This window comes from Salmo trutta, chromosome 31 (genome assembly GCF_901001165.1).
Source record: "Salmo trutta chromosome 31, fSalTru1.1, whole genome shotgun sequence".
Classification (NCBI taxonomy): Eukaryota; Metazoa; Chordata; class Actinopteri; order Salmoniformes; family Salmonidae; genus Salmo; species Salmo trutta.
In genome coordinates this window covers 41563376-41579973 of record NC_042987.1, presented here as the reverse complement: position 1 = coordinate 41579973, position 16598 = coordinate 41563376, and the positions used below count along the sequence as shown (strand labels likewise).

At 44.1% G+C, this 16598-nt stretch overlaps 1 protein-coding gene across 4 annotated transcripts in view; it reads left to right on the top strand.

Moving 5' to 3' along the window:
* The first annotated feature begins 3041 nt into the window (after window positions 1-3041).
* The window catches only part of LOC115170208 (microtubule cross-linking factor 1), a 126844-nt gene continuing 113287 nt past the window's right edge, over window positions 3042-16598 (top strand). For 3 of the 4 annotated variants that reach the window (XM_029726601.1, XM_029726600.1, XM_029726602.1), the window contains exons 1-3: window positions 3042-5682; window positions 11277-11501; window positions 12714-12872. In XM_029726601.1, coding sequence (XP_029582461.1) covers window positions 4741-5682; window positions 11277-11501; window positions 12714-12872 — 1326 coding nt within the window. In that variant the 5' untranslated portion in view covers window positions 3042-4740. The remainder of the gene's footprint in view (window positions 5683-11276; window positions 11502-12713; window positions 12873-16598) is intronic. The other variant, XM_029726603.1, reaches the window with a different exon arrangement.

Here is a 16598-nt window from a genome sequence, read left to right as displayed (position 1 = left end):
CAGATGTCTATCTATCCTCTCTGGTATCACACTATAACCATCTCTGTTCAGATGTCTATCTATCCTCTCTGGTATCACACTATAACCATCTCTGTTCAGATGTCTATCTATCCTCTCTGGTATCACACTATAACCATCTCTGTTCAGATGTCTATCTATCCTCTCTGGTATCATCACTATAACCATCTCTGTTCAGATGTCTATCTATCCTCTCTGGTATCATCACACTATAACCATCTCTGTTCAGATGTCTATCTATCCTCTCTGGTATCACCACTATAACCATCTCTGTTCAGATGTCTATCTATCCTCTCTGGTATCACACTATAACCATCTCTGTTCAGATGTCTATCTATCCTCTCTGGTATCACTATAACCATCTCTGTTCAGATGTCTATCTATCCTCTCTGGTATCACACTATAACCATCTCTGTTCAGATGTCTATCTATCCTCTCTGGTATCATCACTATAACCATCTCTGTTCAGATGTCTATCTATCCTCTCTGGTATCATCACACTATAACCATCTCTGTTCAGATGTCTATCTATCCTCTCTGGTATCATCACACTATAACCATCTCTGTTCAGATGTCTATCTATCCTCTCTGGTATCACTATAACCATCTCTGTTCAGATGTCTATCTATCCTCTCTGGTATCATCACACTATAACCATCTCTGTTCAGATGTCTATCTATCCTCTCTGGTATCATCACACTATAACCATCTCTGTTCAGATGTCTATCTATCCTCTCTGGTATCATCACACTATAACCATCTCTGTTCAGATGTCTATCTATCCTCTCTGGTATCACTATAACCATCTCTGTTCAGATGTCTATCTATCCTCTCTGGTATCACACTATAACCATCTCTGTTCAGATGTCTATCTATCCTCTCTGGTATCATCACACTATAACCATCTCTGTTCAGATGTCTATCTATCCTCTCTGGTATCATCACACTATAACCATCTCTGTTCAGATGTCTATCTATCCTCTCTGGTATCACCACTATAACCATCTCTGTTCAGATGTCTATCTATCCTCTCTGGTATCACACTATAACCATCTCTGTTCAGATGTCTATCTATCCTCTCTGGTATCACTATAACCATCTCTGTTCAGATGTCTATCTATCCTCTCTGGTATCACACTATAACCATCTCTGTTCAGATGTCTATCTATCCTCTCTGGTATCATCACTATAACCATCTCTGTTCAGATGTCTATCTATCCTCTCTGGTATCACACTATAACCATCTCTGTTCAGATGTCTATCTATCCTCTCTGGTATCATCACACTATAACCATCTCTGTTCAGATGTCTATCTATCCTCTCTGGTATCACCACACTATAACCATCTCTGTTCAGATGTCTATCTATCCTCTCTGGTATCACACTATAACCATCTCTGTTCAGATGTCTATCTATCCTCTCTGGTATCATCACTATAACCATCTCTGTTCAGATGTCTATCTATCCTCTCTGGTATCACACTATAACCATCTCTGTTCAGATGTCTATCTATCCTCTCTGGTATCACACTATAACCATCTCTGTTCAGATGTCTATCTATCCTCTCTGGTATCAACACACTATAACCATCTCTGTTCAGATGTCTATCTATCCTCTCTGGTATCAACACACTATAACCATCTCTGTTCAGATGTCTATCTATCCTCTCTGGTATCACACTATAACCATCTCTGTTCAGATGTCTATCTATCCTCTCTGGTATCATCACTATAACCATCTCTGTTCAGATGTCTATCCTCTCTGTTATCACACTATAACCATCTCTGTTCAGATGTCTATCCTCTCTGGTATCACACTATAACCATCTCTGTTCAGATGTCTATCTATCCTCTCTGGTATCATCACTATAACCATCTCTGTTCAGATGTCTATCTATCCTCTCTGGTATCACACTGTAACCATCTCTGTTCAGATGTCTGTCTATCCTCTCTGGTATCACACTATAACCATCTCTGTTCAGATGTCTATCTATCCTCTCTGGTATCATCACACTATAACCATCTCTGTTCAGATGTCTATCTATCCTCTCTGGTATCATCACACTATAACCATCTCTGTTCAGATGTCTATCTATCCTCTCTGGTATCATCACACTATAACCATCTCTGTTCAGATGTCTATCTATCCTCTCTGGTATCATCACTATAACCATCTCTGTTCAGATGTCTATCTATCCTCTCTGGTATCATCACTATAACCATCTCTGTTCAGATGTCTATCTATCCTCTCTGGTATCATCACTATAACCATCTCTGTTCAGATGTCTATCTATCCTCTCTGGTATCACTATAACCATCTCTGTTCAGATGTCTATCTATCCTCTCTGGTATCACACTATAACCATCTCTGTTCAGATGTCTATCTATCCTCTCTGGTATCACACTATAACCATCTCTGTTCAGATGTCTATCTATCCTCTCTGGTATCATCACACTATAACCATCTCTGTTCAGATGTCTATCTATCCTCTCTGGTATCATCACACTATAACCATCTCTGTTCAGATGTCTATCTATCCTCTCTGGTATCATCACACTATAACCATCTCTGTTCAGATGTCTATCTATCCTCTCTGGTATCATCACTATAACCATCTCTGTTCAGATGTCTATCTATCCTCTCTGGTATCACACTGTAACCATCTCTGTTCAGATGTCTGTCTATCCTCTCTGGTATCACACTATAACCATCTCTGTTCAGATGTCTATCTATCCTCTCTGGTATCATCACACTATAACCATCTCTGTTCAGATGTCTATCTATCCTCTCTGGTATCATCACACTATAACCATCTCTGTTCAGATGTCTATCTATCCTCTCTGGTATAACACTATAACCATCTCTGTTCAGATGTCTATCTATCCTCTCTGGTATCATCACTATAACCATCTCTGTTCAGATGTCTATCTATCCTCTCTGGTATCACTATAACCATCTCTGTTCAGATGTCTATCTATCCTCTCTGGTATCACACTATAACCATCTCTGTTCAGATGTCTATCTATCCTCTCTGTTCTATAGAGATGTCTATCTATCCTCTCTGGTATCACACTATAACCATCTCTGTTCAGATGTCTATCTATCCTCTCTGTTCAGATGTCTATCTATCCTCTCTGTTCTATAGAGATGTCTATCTGTCCTCTGGTGGTGGGGGTTCAGAAGAGGAGAGGGATTGGCCTATTATGTTACTTTATGCTGGTGTTTCCTTTAGTTTTAGCAGTTACCTGGACACGCATCCTTTTTAAAGCTGTAATATCTCAAACTGCCACGTCTGTTTGAGATATTAGAACAACAACAACAAAGTGATTTGCAAACAACCAACAGTTTTTTTTCTCCCTCTGACATCATTGCACGTGCGATTAGAACAGCAGCCATATGTACTGTTATTTTCCCTTGATGCTCCTCACCACGGCTTCATCAACAAAATAAAACCAATAACACCGCCGCTGGGGGGGGCGGACAGCGGCCATGTTTCCCCTGCTGCAGAGTCCATCTTTTTAAACATGAAAGGCCGTACTATGTATTAGAGTTGTGGTTTGTTTTGTATTAAAGTCAGTCACTTAAGGAAGTGATATGAATTTTAAAAAAAATAATAATTTAAATAAGTTTTCATATAAATGTTTTTTTTTTTCATCTTCGAAGTAATTGTAAACAGATGCCCTTTTTTTATTATTGAATTGGTATTACAGTTTACTTCCTGAATTGACTGACTTCAATATGAATTGACCTCAAACCTGCTTTTATATTAAACAAGTTTTGAGTTATTTGGAAAATAAAAACCAGTTGTCATGTTTTGAAGTGGATTTTGTTATTGATCATTTTTATTTTTTGGGGCGTTCTTTAACTAATGAAGTGCGAATAAAGATATATATTTATTACCCAAACTGCTCTGTTGTTCAATGTATTGATGCATGCTGCTGTTTCACAGTTAGACCACCTTCCATTGGCTTTGCTCTCCATTAAGTCGAAATGCAGTGTCCCTCCATAGAGATTTAAGTTTGTCTCCCGTGCGTGACTAAGTGTGTGATATTGGGACATGCGCACGAAGGCACGTCTGACCTGGGTGCCGTTTAAAAAAAAAAAACGAGGGTGTTTTCGGTATTTGTGAGAAATAACGCGCATGCGCCCTGGTAGCAACCACCGCACGGCCGGCGTCAGGCTCCAGACGGAAGCGACTGCAGATTTTCCCCTGTCAGATAGACGGAAGGAATGAGGACGGGAGAAGGACTAGGGGAACTGACACACGGACAGACAGGGGGCCGAGAGAGAGAGAGAGGACGACATGGAGGAATGAAGGAATCATATCAGGGAATAAGAAAACGGCTGGATTCATAATCCAAACCATTACACTTTACAACCAGCGACACCGCAAATACCGGTTTGTACAATACGACATCGGTTTGAAGCGATTCCTTCATTCAAGGAGGAAGAGCAGAGAGCCGCCAGGCTACTATCATAGAGCTGAGCACAATGACAACCTGGTGAATGTAGGATCATCTATCTAACCAACGGAATGGAATAAAGGACCGTCCCGGGTGAGCGTCACCAACCGGGAGTGATGAGAAGAATCACGAGGAGACAGGACCGTGTTTCTGCTGTCGCCTGTCAAGGGTATTCTTTCTGTGTGTTGTGGACTGAACATTTCTTCTTCACTCACCCTCCTCCTCCTCCCCTCCACCGGTGTCGTCTGGAGGTTGTAACATGGAGAGCTCCGGATCCGGCGAATCCACCAAACCGCCAAACCACCAGTTGGAGAAGAAACGGTTAAACCGAGTACCGTCTCCGGCCAGGCCGGTCCCGAAGGATGTTCACTCTTCCTCCCGCTCCTCGCCCAAACCAACAGTTATCGTACCAAAATCCCCTAAACTGACCAAGCATCAGCACTCTTCTCATGTTCCCGTGTCATCCAATCAAAACCGCATCACCAGGCGCACCCCAACCGGAGCGAAGGATAACAAAACAACCGCGGTGAAAAGTCACAGCACCAAGTCCTCCACAGTCACGAAAAAGACTGTTAAGATCATCCAACATGCAACCTCGGAACATAAAACGACCACCGCCAGTAAACCCACCTCGGACAGCAGTCCACACCTCGCCCTCAAAACCAGGAAGAGTAAAATAGCCACTCTGACCGCGTCTCACCACCGCCCCGTCAGCCACGGCTCACCAATCCGCGTCCCAACCGGTGCTATTCCTGTCGGCAGGGTCAGTCAGACGGACAGCAACTCCGATCTCTCCGACTGTCCCTCTGAGCCCTTATCAGACGAACAACGCCTGACCGAGGCCGCCAGCAGCGATGGGGAGTCCGGGGGCTCTGGGGCCAGCGACAGGGATCATGTGGGAGCGGATTATCCTCTGCAGGCATCAGGAGCAACAGACGCGGCAGGTTGTAGTGGTGGGGCTTCATTGCGCACCGCGGAGGGTAGCGCGGAGGGTGCGGTAGTGGCAGCAGCAGCAGCGGGGAAAGACGGTATGTCTCAGGCTCCAGGGCCAGGTGCTCTCGGTCACCGGGGAGATAGAAGTAAACCGGAGAAATCATCCACAAGCGCACCATTTATAAAACTGGAACGCAGCGAGGAGATAACCGAGGAGGATTTGATACGGGAAATTGAAGACCTTCGTTCTGAAAACGACTACCTCAAGGTAAACACATGCGGGAATGATTTGTATTTCACCCAAAGTTATCACATTGTGTCTTATCTATGGCAAAAAGATCGTGTGTAAATCCATGCTGTTGTTTCTGCATCACCGAGTCAGTATATGCTGCCTTCACAGTAATAGCCTCGTTGATTAATAGTGTTAAATATGCAGCCAATGATTCACTGTATTACTGTTTTGGTGTCACTTCAGATCCTCACTGTTGGTTTGCAGAGACATTTACCTGCTTTTCCCTGATGACTCCTGTTGATGTAGTTGACTACCCTCTGGTAGTGTGTAGGAACCTAGAAGTCTGTTTGGGACATGATGTACCATCAGGTCATTTCTGTTCTCATCCTTTAAATCCCAATGACATGTCTTTCATCACGAAAAAAACAACATGGTAACACAATAATGATCTTTAATCTCATCGTTTAAAAAAAAAAATGGTCAAAAAATATCTGTCCTCTAAATTAAATAGATTTTGAGTGGTCAAAAAAACATCTCTTCTCTAAATTAAATATATTTTGAATGGTCAAAAATATATTTCCTATAAATTGGACATCTGAAAGACTCTTCTCTTGCTACATGAAATCCAATTTCAAATGTTCAAATGAACCATTTTCCCCAACATGGGCTTTAGGCTATGTAGGTTATATATTCAGATAAGAAGTTGGGGAGGAGGAAGAGGAGGAGGAAAGAGGATAATGCGGCATCATTTTCCAGTTTCAGTTAAATGGATGGATGAATTCATATGCATCGTGTCTGTCACTGGGACTGTCCTAACTTGATCACAGCTCTCTGTTCATAAAGCTATAATCTACTTTAGCTCCTCCTCTCCTCTCCTCCTCTCTCCTCTCCTCTCCTCTCCTCTCCTCTCCTCTCCTCTCCCCTCCTCATCCTCGCCCCTCCTCTCCTCTCCTCTCCTCTCCTCTCCTCTCCTCTCCTCTCCTCTCCTCTCCTCTCTCCTCTCCTCTCCTCTCCTCTCCTCTCCTCTCCCCTCCTCATCCTCTCCTCTCCTCTCCTCTCCTCTCCTCTCCTCTCCCCTCCTCATCCTCTCCCCTCCTCTCCTCTCCTCTCCTCTCCTCTCCTCTCCTCTCCTCTCCTCTCCTCTCCTCTCCTCTCCTCTCCTCTCTTCTCTTCATAATGGGCCAGTCCCATAGGACTGATAACTGTCAAATGTCCCATGTGTTGTCAGAGGTTCAAACAATTCTGTGTTTTTCTCTGTCAGTCTGTCTGTCTATCTCTGTCTGTTAGTCTGCCAGCTGGGGCCACAGTCACACTCCCTATCTCCTCTCCTCTCCTCTCCTCTCCTCTCCTCCCTCTGTCCTCTTCCCACTTCTGTCTCTCTCTTCTCTCCATCTCTCCATCTCTCCACCCCACAACACAAGCGCAGTTCAGTCTTCTCTCTTCCCTTCCTGCAACATAATACCTTCACAAAGACAAACATGAAGAGGTTATTGATTATTTGGGATGGACAGAAAAAGGAAGATAAATGAAAGTGCAGAAGCACATGGCGTTAGAGGCTATAGGCCCGTGTGTCTTTATCAGTATGGGTTGATAGTGTTTAGGATCATGTCATCAGCATTGTGATGTATCACACATTGACAACTGTTACACTAATCACCCTTTCTGCTTCAAGTCAGTGTGTTGACAAGCAGATTCCAGAACAGTCGCTATCCACCGTGTGCATCAAATGCCAAACACAAGACTAGCTCAGTAACTGAATACTTGATTGACCGTCAAAGCTAATAACAGCGTAGAAAGGATTTACTAATGTTGTTAAAAACTACTACTTTTACATTAACAACGACAACCATGAAAGCTCTTTTTTTTAAATCTCAGAGAGGCCTATCATCACACAGACTGAATCAATGTATCTTATCTGTCTATTGATGTAAGATATCTGTGTGTCTCTGTGTGTCGCTGTGTGTCTCTGTGTGTCTCTGTGTCTCTCCTCTCATTGTGTGTCTCTGTGTCTCTCCTCTCTCTCTGTGTCTCTGTGTGTCCCTGTGTGTCTCCTCTCATTGTGTGTCTCTGTGTGTCTCTGTGTGTCTGTGTGTCCCTGTGTCTCTCCTCTCTCTGTGTGTCTCTGTGTGTGTCCTGTGTGTCCCTGTGTCTCTCCTCTCTCTGTGTCTCTGTGTGTCTCTCCTCTCATTGTGTGTCTCTGTGTGTCCCTGTGTCTCTCCTCTCTCTGTGTGTCTCTGTGTGTCTCTGTGTGTGTCTGTGTGTGTCTGTGTGTGTCTGTGTGTCTCTTTGTGTCTGTGTGTGTCTCTCCTCTCTCTGTGTGTTTCTGTGTGTCTGTGTGTCTCTGTGTGTCTCCTCTCTCTGTGTGTCTCTGTGTGTCTGTGTGTCTCTGTGTGTCTCTCCTCTCTCTGTGTGCCTCTCCTCTCTCTGTGTGTCTCTGTGTGTCTCTCCTCTCTGTGTGTCTCTGGGTGTCTCTGTGTGTGTCTGTGTGTCTCTGGGTGTCTCTCTGTGTGTCCCTGTGTATCTCTCCTCTCTCTGTGTGTCTCTCTGTGTAACTCTTTTGTGTGTCAGTCAAGCTGTGTACTGTATGTGGGGAGATATACAATGAACAGAAAAAGCATTGAGTCAGTCTTAGAGATGAAGGTCAACTGGTTTAAAACATCTCTTGGAAGATGAACGGTAAACACTCTCTCTCTCTCTTTCTCTCTCTCTCTCTCTTTCTCTCTCTTTCTCTCTTTCTCTCAATTCAATTCAATTCAATTCGCTTTATTGGCATGACGTAACAATGTACATATTGCCAAAGCTTACTTTGGATATTTACAATATAAAAAATAAATAAAAATGAGAATCAAAATTGTCAACGGGACAACAGTAACAACAATAACCAAGGGTCAAAATAACCATACATTGAACAATAACAATAATCATACAGTAGAGGACATGTGCAGGTTGATTGGTCTGTCAGACACTGTCCCTCATCTTATGGCAGGCAGCAATGTAGTGCGCTGCCAACCCACAGCTCTCTGTCTCCTCCCCCAACAGGACGGGGAGCCTATCCTCATCAGAGAGGTCTTTGAAACCTTGAATAAGGGTTTCAAATTTCGGAAAATGACACTCTCTAATTGTTTTATATTTTTGACATTTTGTCAGGAAATGCAGCTCCGTCTCAGGTTCTGCTGTTGTGCAGTGGTTGCACAGCCTTTCCTCTACAGGGATGTAAGGGCTGTCGTCGGAAGAAGATCAAAACGCAGCGGAGTTAGTGTTCAACATATTTAATTATTGCCGTAACACTATTCAAACAAAAACAAGGAACTGACAGCCAACACAGTCCTGTCAGGTGAAACACACTAAACAGAAACAATTACCCACAAAACCCCAACGGAAAAACATGCACTTATGTGTGACTCCCAATCAACAGCAACGAACTTCAGCTGTGCCTGATTGGGAGCCACACACGGCCCAAAACAAAGAAATACAAACACATAGAAACAGAACATAGAACGCCCACCCAATGTAACACTCTGGCCTAACCAAAATAAAGAACAAAAACCCCTCTCTATGGCCAGGGCGTTACAAGGGAGCCAGGTTTTCCTGTGTCTACCCTTCTCAATGGCAAGGCTGTGCTCACTGAGCCTGTACTTTGTCAAGGTTTTTGTAAGATTTTGATCAGTAACCATGGTCAAATATTTAGCCACGGTGTACTGTCGATTTAGGGCCAGATAGCACTGCATTTTGCTTTGTGTTTGTGCTTGTGTTTCCCAATAAGCAATGTAGTTTTGTTTTGACTGTGTTGTAATTTGGTTTATTCTGATTGATTGGATGTTCTGGTCCTGAGGCTTCAGTGTGTTAGTAGAGCAGGTTTGTGAACTCAGCCCCAGGACCAGCTGGATGAGGGTCCTGAGGCTTCAGTGTGTTAGTAGAACAGGTTTGTGAACTCAGCCCCAGGACCAGCTGGATGAGGGTCCTGAGGCTTCAGTGTGTTAGTAGAACAGGTTTGTGAACTCAGCCCCAGGACCAGCTGGATGAGGGTCCTGAGGCTTCAGTGTGTTAGTAGAACAGGTTTGTGAACTCAGCCCCAGGACCAGCTGGATGAGGGGACTCTTTTCTTTGTTCAGCTCTTGGCATTGCAGGGCTTGGTAATGATATGAGAGGGGGTCACTGTATTTTAGATGTTTCCAAAACTTAATTGCTCTTTTTTGAGTTTTTATTATTAGTGGATGTTGGCCTAATTCTGCCCTGCATGCATTTTTGTAGTTTTCCTCTGGACATGTAGGAGAATCTTACAGAACTCTGCATGTAGGGTTTCAATGGGGTGTTTGTCCCATTTGATGAAATCTTGTTTTGCAAGTGGACCCCTCACCTCGCTGCCATAAAGTGCAATTGGTTCAATGACATATTCAATTAGTTTTAGCCAAATTTTAATAGGTATTTCAATTTGAATTTGCTTTTTAATGGCGTAGAATGCCCTGCGTGCTTTCTCTCTCAGTTCATTCACCACATCATTAAGGTGTCCAGTTGAGCTTATTTTTAAACCTAAGTAATTGTAGTGTGTACAGTACTCTATATATTTTGTACCAATTGAGAACTTTGGTCTAATTCCCTGAGATCTGGATCTTCTCTGGAAAATCATTATTTTAGTATTTTTGGGGTTACTGCCAGGGCCCAGGTCTGGCAGTACTGCTCTCGCAGGTCCAGGCTCTGCTGTAGGCCATGTGCTGTGGGTGACAGCAGGCATAGGTCATCTGTGAAGAGTAGGCATTTAACTTCTGAATTGTGGAGACTAACACCAGGGGCTGAGGATTTTTCTAGAATAGTGGCCAATTCGTTATTGTAAATATTGAAGAGTGCAGGGCTCAGATTGCAACCCTGACAAAGGCCCCGCCCGTGGTTAAAGAATTCTGTTCTTTTCTTACCAATTTTAATGCTGCACGTATTGCCAGTATACATTGATTTAATTATGTCATATGTTTTACCCCCTACACCACTTTCAATAACTTTGTAGAACAGTCCTGTATGCCAAATATAATCGAATGCTTTTTGGAAGTCGATAAAGCAAGCGTATATTTTGGTATTATTTTGGTGGACATGTTTATCTATCAGGGTGTGTAAGGTGTAAATATGATCAGTTGTGCGATGTTTTGGTATAAATCCAATTTGGCTTTTACTCAAGACATTGTGCTTATTAAGGAAGTTTAGAACTCTTACATTTATAATACTACAGAAAACCTTCCCCAGGTTACTGTTCACACAAATGCCTCTGTAATTGTTAGGGTCAAATTTGTCTCCGTTCTTAAAGATTGGGGTTATGAGTCCTTGATTCCAGATGTCAGAGAAAGATGTCTCTCTCTTTTCTCTCTCTCTCTCTTTCTCTCTCTCTCTCTTTCTCTCTCTCTCTCTTTCTCTCTCTCTCTCTTTCTCTTTCTCTCTCTTTCTCTCTCTCTCTCTCTCTCTCTCTCTCTCTCTCTCTCTCTCTCTCTTTCTCTCTCTTTCTCTCTCTTTCTCTCTCTTTCTCTCTCTTCTCTCTTTTCTCTCTCTTTCTCTCTCTTTCTCTCTCTTTCTCTCTCTTTCTCTCTCTTTCTCTCTCTTTCTCTCTTTCTCTCTCTCTATCCCTCTCCCTCTCCCTCTCTTCTCAGGATGAAGTGGAGGAGCTGCGTGCGGAGATGGAGGAGGCACGGGACAGTTACCTGGAAGAGGAGGTGTACCAGGTGCAGGAGTTACGCAGGGAGCTGGACCGCTCCAACAAGAAGTGTCGGATCCTTCAGTACCGTCTCCGGAAAGCGGAGCAGAAGAGCCTCAGAGTGGCCCAGACTGGACATGTAGATGGAGAACTGCTACGCAACCTGGAACAGGACCTCAAGGTACGTGTTGTTGACGAGTGGCCCAACCTGGAACAGGACCAGAAGGTACGTGTTGTTGACGAGTGGCCCAACCTGGAACTGGACCTTAAGGTACGTGTTGTTGACGAGTGGCCCAACCTGGAGGGGGACCAGAAGGTACGTGTTGTTGACGAGTGGCCCAACCTGGAACTGGACCAGAAGGTACGTGTTGTTGACGAGTGGCCCAACCTGGAACAGGACCAGAAGGTACGTGTTGTTGACGAGTGGCCCAACCTGGAACAGGACCAGAAGGTACGTGTTGTTGACGAGTGGCCCAACCTGGAACTGGACCAGAAGGTACGTGTTGTTGACGAGTGGCCCAACCTGGAACTGGACCAGAAGGTACGTGTTGTTGACGAGTGGCCCAACCTGGAACAGGACCAGAAGGTACGTGTTGTTGACGAGTGGCCCAACCTGGAACTGGACCAGAAGGTACGTGTTGTTGACGAGTGGCCCAACCTGGAACTGGACCAGAAGGTACGTGTTGTTGACGAGTGGCCCAACCTGGAGGGGGACCAGAAGGTACGTGTTGTTGACGAGTGGCCCAACCTGGAGGGGGACCAGAAGGTACGTGTTGTTGACGAGTGGCCCAACCTGGAACTGGACCAGAAGGTACGTGTTGTTGACGAGTGGCCCAACCTGGAACAGGACCAGAAGGTACGTGTTGTTGACGAGTGGCCCAACCTGGAATTGGACCAGAAGGTACGTGTTGTTGACGAGTGGCCCAACCTGGAACTGGACCTTAAGGTACGTGTTGTTGACGAGTGGCCCAACCTGGAGGGGGACCAGAAGGTACGTGTTGTTGACGAGTGGCCCAACCTGGAACTGGACCAGAAGGTACGTGTTGTTGACGAGTGGCCCAACCTGGAACTGGACCAGAAGGTACGTGTTGTTGACGAGTGGCCCAACCTGGAACAGGACCAGAAGGTACGTGTTGTTGACGAGTGGCCCAACCTGGAACAGGACCAGAAGGTACGTGTTGTTGACGAGTGGCCCAACCTGGAACTGGACCAGAAGGTACGTGTTGTTGACGAGTGGCCCAACCTGGAACAGGACCAGAAGGTACGTGTTGTTGACGAGTGTCCTTGTACTTTGTTCATCTGTGTGTTTCATGACCTCAATGTCTTTAGGACTTGTTATTGTCACACATGTCCCCATGTGACTGTGTCCCCGTGTGACTGTGTCCCCGTGCAGGTGGCCAAAGATGTGTCAGTGCGTCTGCACAACGAGCTGGAGAATGTAGAAGACAAGAGGACCAGGGCCGAAGATGAGAATGAGCTGCTGAGACAGAGAATCATCGAGGTGGAGATCTCTAACCAGGCTCTACACAATGAACTGGACAGAACCAAAGAGGTAGGAGAGGAGGAGGAGGAGGAGGAGGAGGAGGAGGAGGGGGGGAGGAGGAAGGAGGGAGAGGAGGAGGAGGGGTAGAGGAGGAGGGGTAGAGGAGGAGGGGGAGGAGGAGGAGGGGGAGGAGGGGTAGAGGAGGAGGAGGAGGAGGGGGGGAGGAGGAGGAGGAGGGGTAGAGGAGGAGGGGGAGAGGAGGAGGAGGAGAGGAGGGGGAGGAGGAGGGGTAGAGGAGGAGGGGGAGAGGAGGAGGAGGAGAGGAGGGGGAGGAGGAGGGGGGGAGGGATCATCAACTAGGTTCAGCCGCGGTCCGATTTTTTTTTTTCTTGAACGGATGGTTGGGAGACTGGAACGTAATTACAAATCATTTGTCGACTGTGAATTGACCGCAAGAAGCCCAAACATATAGAATATTTGACTACAACATAATTATTTAAAATCTTGCTTGTATGCGATCAAATACAGTGCATTCAGAAAGTATTCAGACCCCTTGACTTTTTCCACATTTTGTTACGTTACAGCCTTATTCTAAACTGAATAAAAAATACTCATCAATCTACACACAATACCCCACAATGACAAAGCAAAAACAGTTTTTTATACATTTTTGTAAGTTTATTAAAAATCACAAACTTTCAAAATCACATTTACACAGTTAAAAGTTTGGACACACCTACTCATTCAAGGGTTTTTCTTTATTTTTACTATTTTCTACATTGTAGAATAACAGTGAAGACATCAAAACTATGAAATAACACGTATGGAATCATGTAGTAACCAAAAAAGTGTTAAACAAATCAAAATATATTTTATATATTAGATTTCTTTAAAGTAGCCACCCTTTGCCTTGATGACAGCTTTGACGCTATAAGCTTGGCACACCTGTATTTGGGAAGTTTCTCCCATTCTTCTCTGCAGATTCTCTCAAGCTCTGTCAGGTTGGATGGGGAGCATCGCTGCGTATCTATTTTCAGGTCTCTCCAGAGATGTTCGATCGGGTTCAAGTTCGGGTTCTGGCTGGGCCACTCAAGGACATTCACAGAGACTTGTCCCGAAGCCACTCCTACGTTGTTTTGGCTGTTTGCTTAAGGTCGTTGTCCTGTTAAAAGGTTCACCTGTCCCTCGATCCTGACTAGTCTCCCAGTCCCTGCTGCCGAAAAACATCCCCACAGCATGATGTTGCTACCACCATACTTCACCATAGGGATGGTGCCAGGTTTCCTCCAGACGCGATGGTTGGCATTCAGACCAAGGAGTTCTCCCATCTCCACAGAGGAACTCTGGAGCTCTGTCAGAGTGACCATCGGGTTCTGGGCACCTCCCTGACCAAGGCCCTTCTCCCCTGATTGCTCAGTTTGGCCGGGCGGCCAGCTCTAGGAAGAGTCTTGCTGGTTCCAAACTTCTTCCATTTAAGAATGATGGAGGCCACTGTGTTCTTGGGGACCTTCAATGCTGCAGAAATGTTTTGGTACCCTTCCCCAGATCTGAGCCTCAACTCAATCCTGTCTCGGAGCTCTATGGACAATTCCTTTGACCTCACGGCTTGGTTTTTGCTCTGACATGCGCTGTCAACTGTGGGACCTTATATAGACAGGTGTGTGCCTTTCCAAATCGTGTCCAATCAATTGAATTTACCACAGGTGGAATCCAATCACGTTGTAGAAACATCTCAAGGATGATCAATGGAAACAGGATGCACCTGAGCTCAATTTCGAGTCTCATTGCAAACGGTCTGAAAACTTATGTAAATGTGGTATTTCTGTTTATTTTCATACATTTACTAACATTTCTAAAAACCTGTTTTCACATTGTCATTATGGGGTATTGTACAGTCTATCCAACAATAAATAAAAATTGCTCAGAAAACTTGGGGGGCCAAATAAACCACATCCTGGCTAAATAAAACTACATCCTGGCCAAATAAAACTACATCCCTGCCAAATAAAACTACACCCTGGCCAAATAAAACTACATCCTGGTCTAATAAAACTACATCCTGGTCTAATAAAACTACATCCTGGTCTAATAAAACTACATCCTGGCCAAATAAAACTTCATCCTGGCCAAATAAAACTACATCCTGGCCAAATAAAACTACATCCTGGCCAAATAAAACTACAACCTGGCTAAATAAAACTACATCCTGGCCAAATAAAACTTCATCCTGGCCAAATAAAACTACATCCTGGCCTAATAAATCTACATCCTGGCTAAATAAAACTACATCCTAGCCAAATAAAACTACATCCTGGCCTAATAAATCTACATCCTGGCTAAATAAAACTACATCCTGGCCTAATAAAACTACATCCTGGCTAAATAAAACTACATCCTGGCCAAATAAAACTTCATCCTGGCCAAATAAAACTACATCCTGGCCTAATAAAACTACATCCTGGCCTAATAAAACTACATCCTGGCCTAATAAATCTACATCCTGGCTAAATAAAACTACATCCTGGCCTAATAAAACTACATCCTGGCCTAATAAATCTACATCCTGGCTAAATAAAACTACATCCTGGCTAAATAAAACCATGATGAGGAGGAGGATCATAATAAGGTAGAAGTTAAAAAGGTGACACAGATTCTGTTCAGTGAAAAGGTCTTAATAAGCACCAATTTTCTGTTTTTTATTTTGTTTAATTGTTTGTCTGATTGCGTCTTTATGTCTGCGATGCAACGTTCTGATTGGTCAGCGTCTGTGGCCTGTTAGCTCAGAGGTATAATGGGTATAATGAGATGAGAAGCAGCTTTTCTGGGTGGTGTGTGTGTGTGTGTGTGTGTGTGCGTGCGTGCGTGCGTGCGTACAGCGTGCTGTTGTCTGTGCGTTAGGTGTGTGTTTGAGGGTCTGCCTGCTGTGTGTATGTCAGTGTCAACTTTAAAAGCCTAATGGACAATGACAGAATGACGGGTACAAATCTTTGAGAGAGAGAGAGAGAGAGTGAGTGTGTATATATATATATATAAGGCTACTGCTCAGCAGACAGGACAGGCAATATGGCCAGTCACATACTGTTTGGAGCTTCAATGGGAATCTATACAGGTAGCTGCACTGTTTGAGTTCTCTAAGCTGCGCTTGTCACATTAGTTGATCCATTTCGGGTTCCTAAGCCCCTGAGTACACGGCCTCCCATGTGGCTCAGTTGGAGCATGGTGTTTGCAACGCCAGGGTTGTGGGTTTGATTCCCACGGGGGACCAGTACGGGGAAAAACATGTATGCATTCACTACTGTAAGTTGCTCTGGATAAGAGCGTCTGCTAAATGACAAAAAATGTAAAAATGAGTACATGACGTCTCAACCTTTTTTTTGTTTGCTGATGAAGCGAAGTATGAACTTAACATTTTATTGAAACTATTTTGACATTGTTGACCTACTGGTAACATTTGGTGTTAAAGGTGACAGGCACAGACTCTAAATAATAATGTTAATTTAGGGTTCGTTAAATAATTAATTAAATTAATTAATAAGCCGCAACAACGTTTGTGACCCACTACCTCGATTTAAAAAAAATAAAAAAAATAAATGAAAATGGCCCCTTGAATGTTTTAGTACACCTACTGGAGAGCTTAGCTGTGTTTGAATACCCATACTAACATTCTGTATACCACATACTTAATGAGTACTTACTACATACTATATACTATTAGTTCATTTTAGTGTACTGTAAACAAACTGTATCCTTTCAGTTGAGTGTACTAGCTCTTCACCTGTCTTCCGGAAATTGATG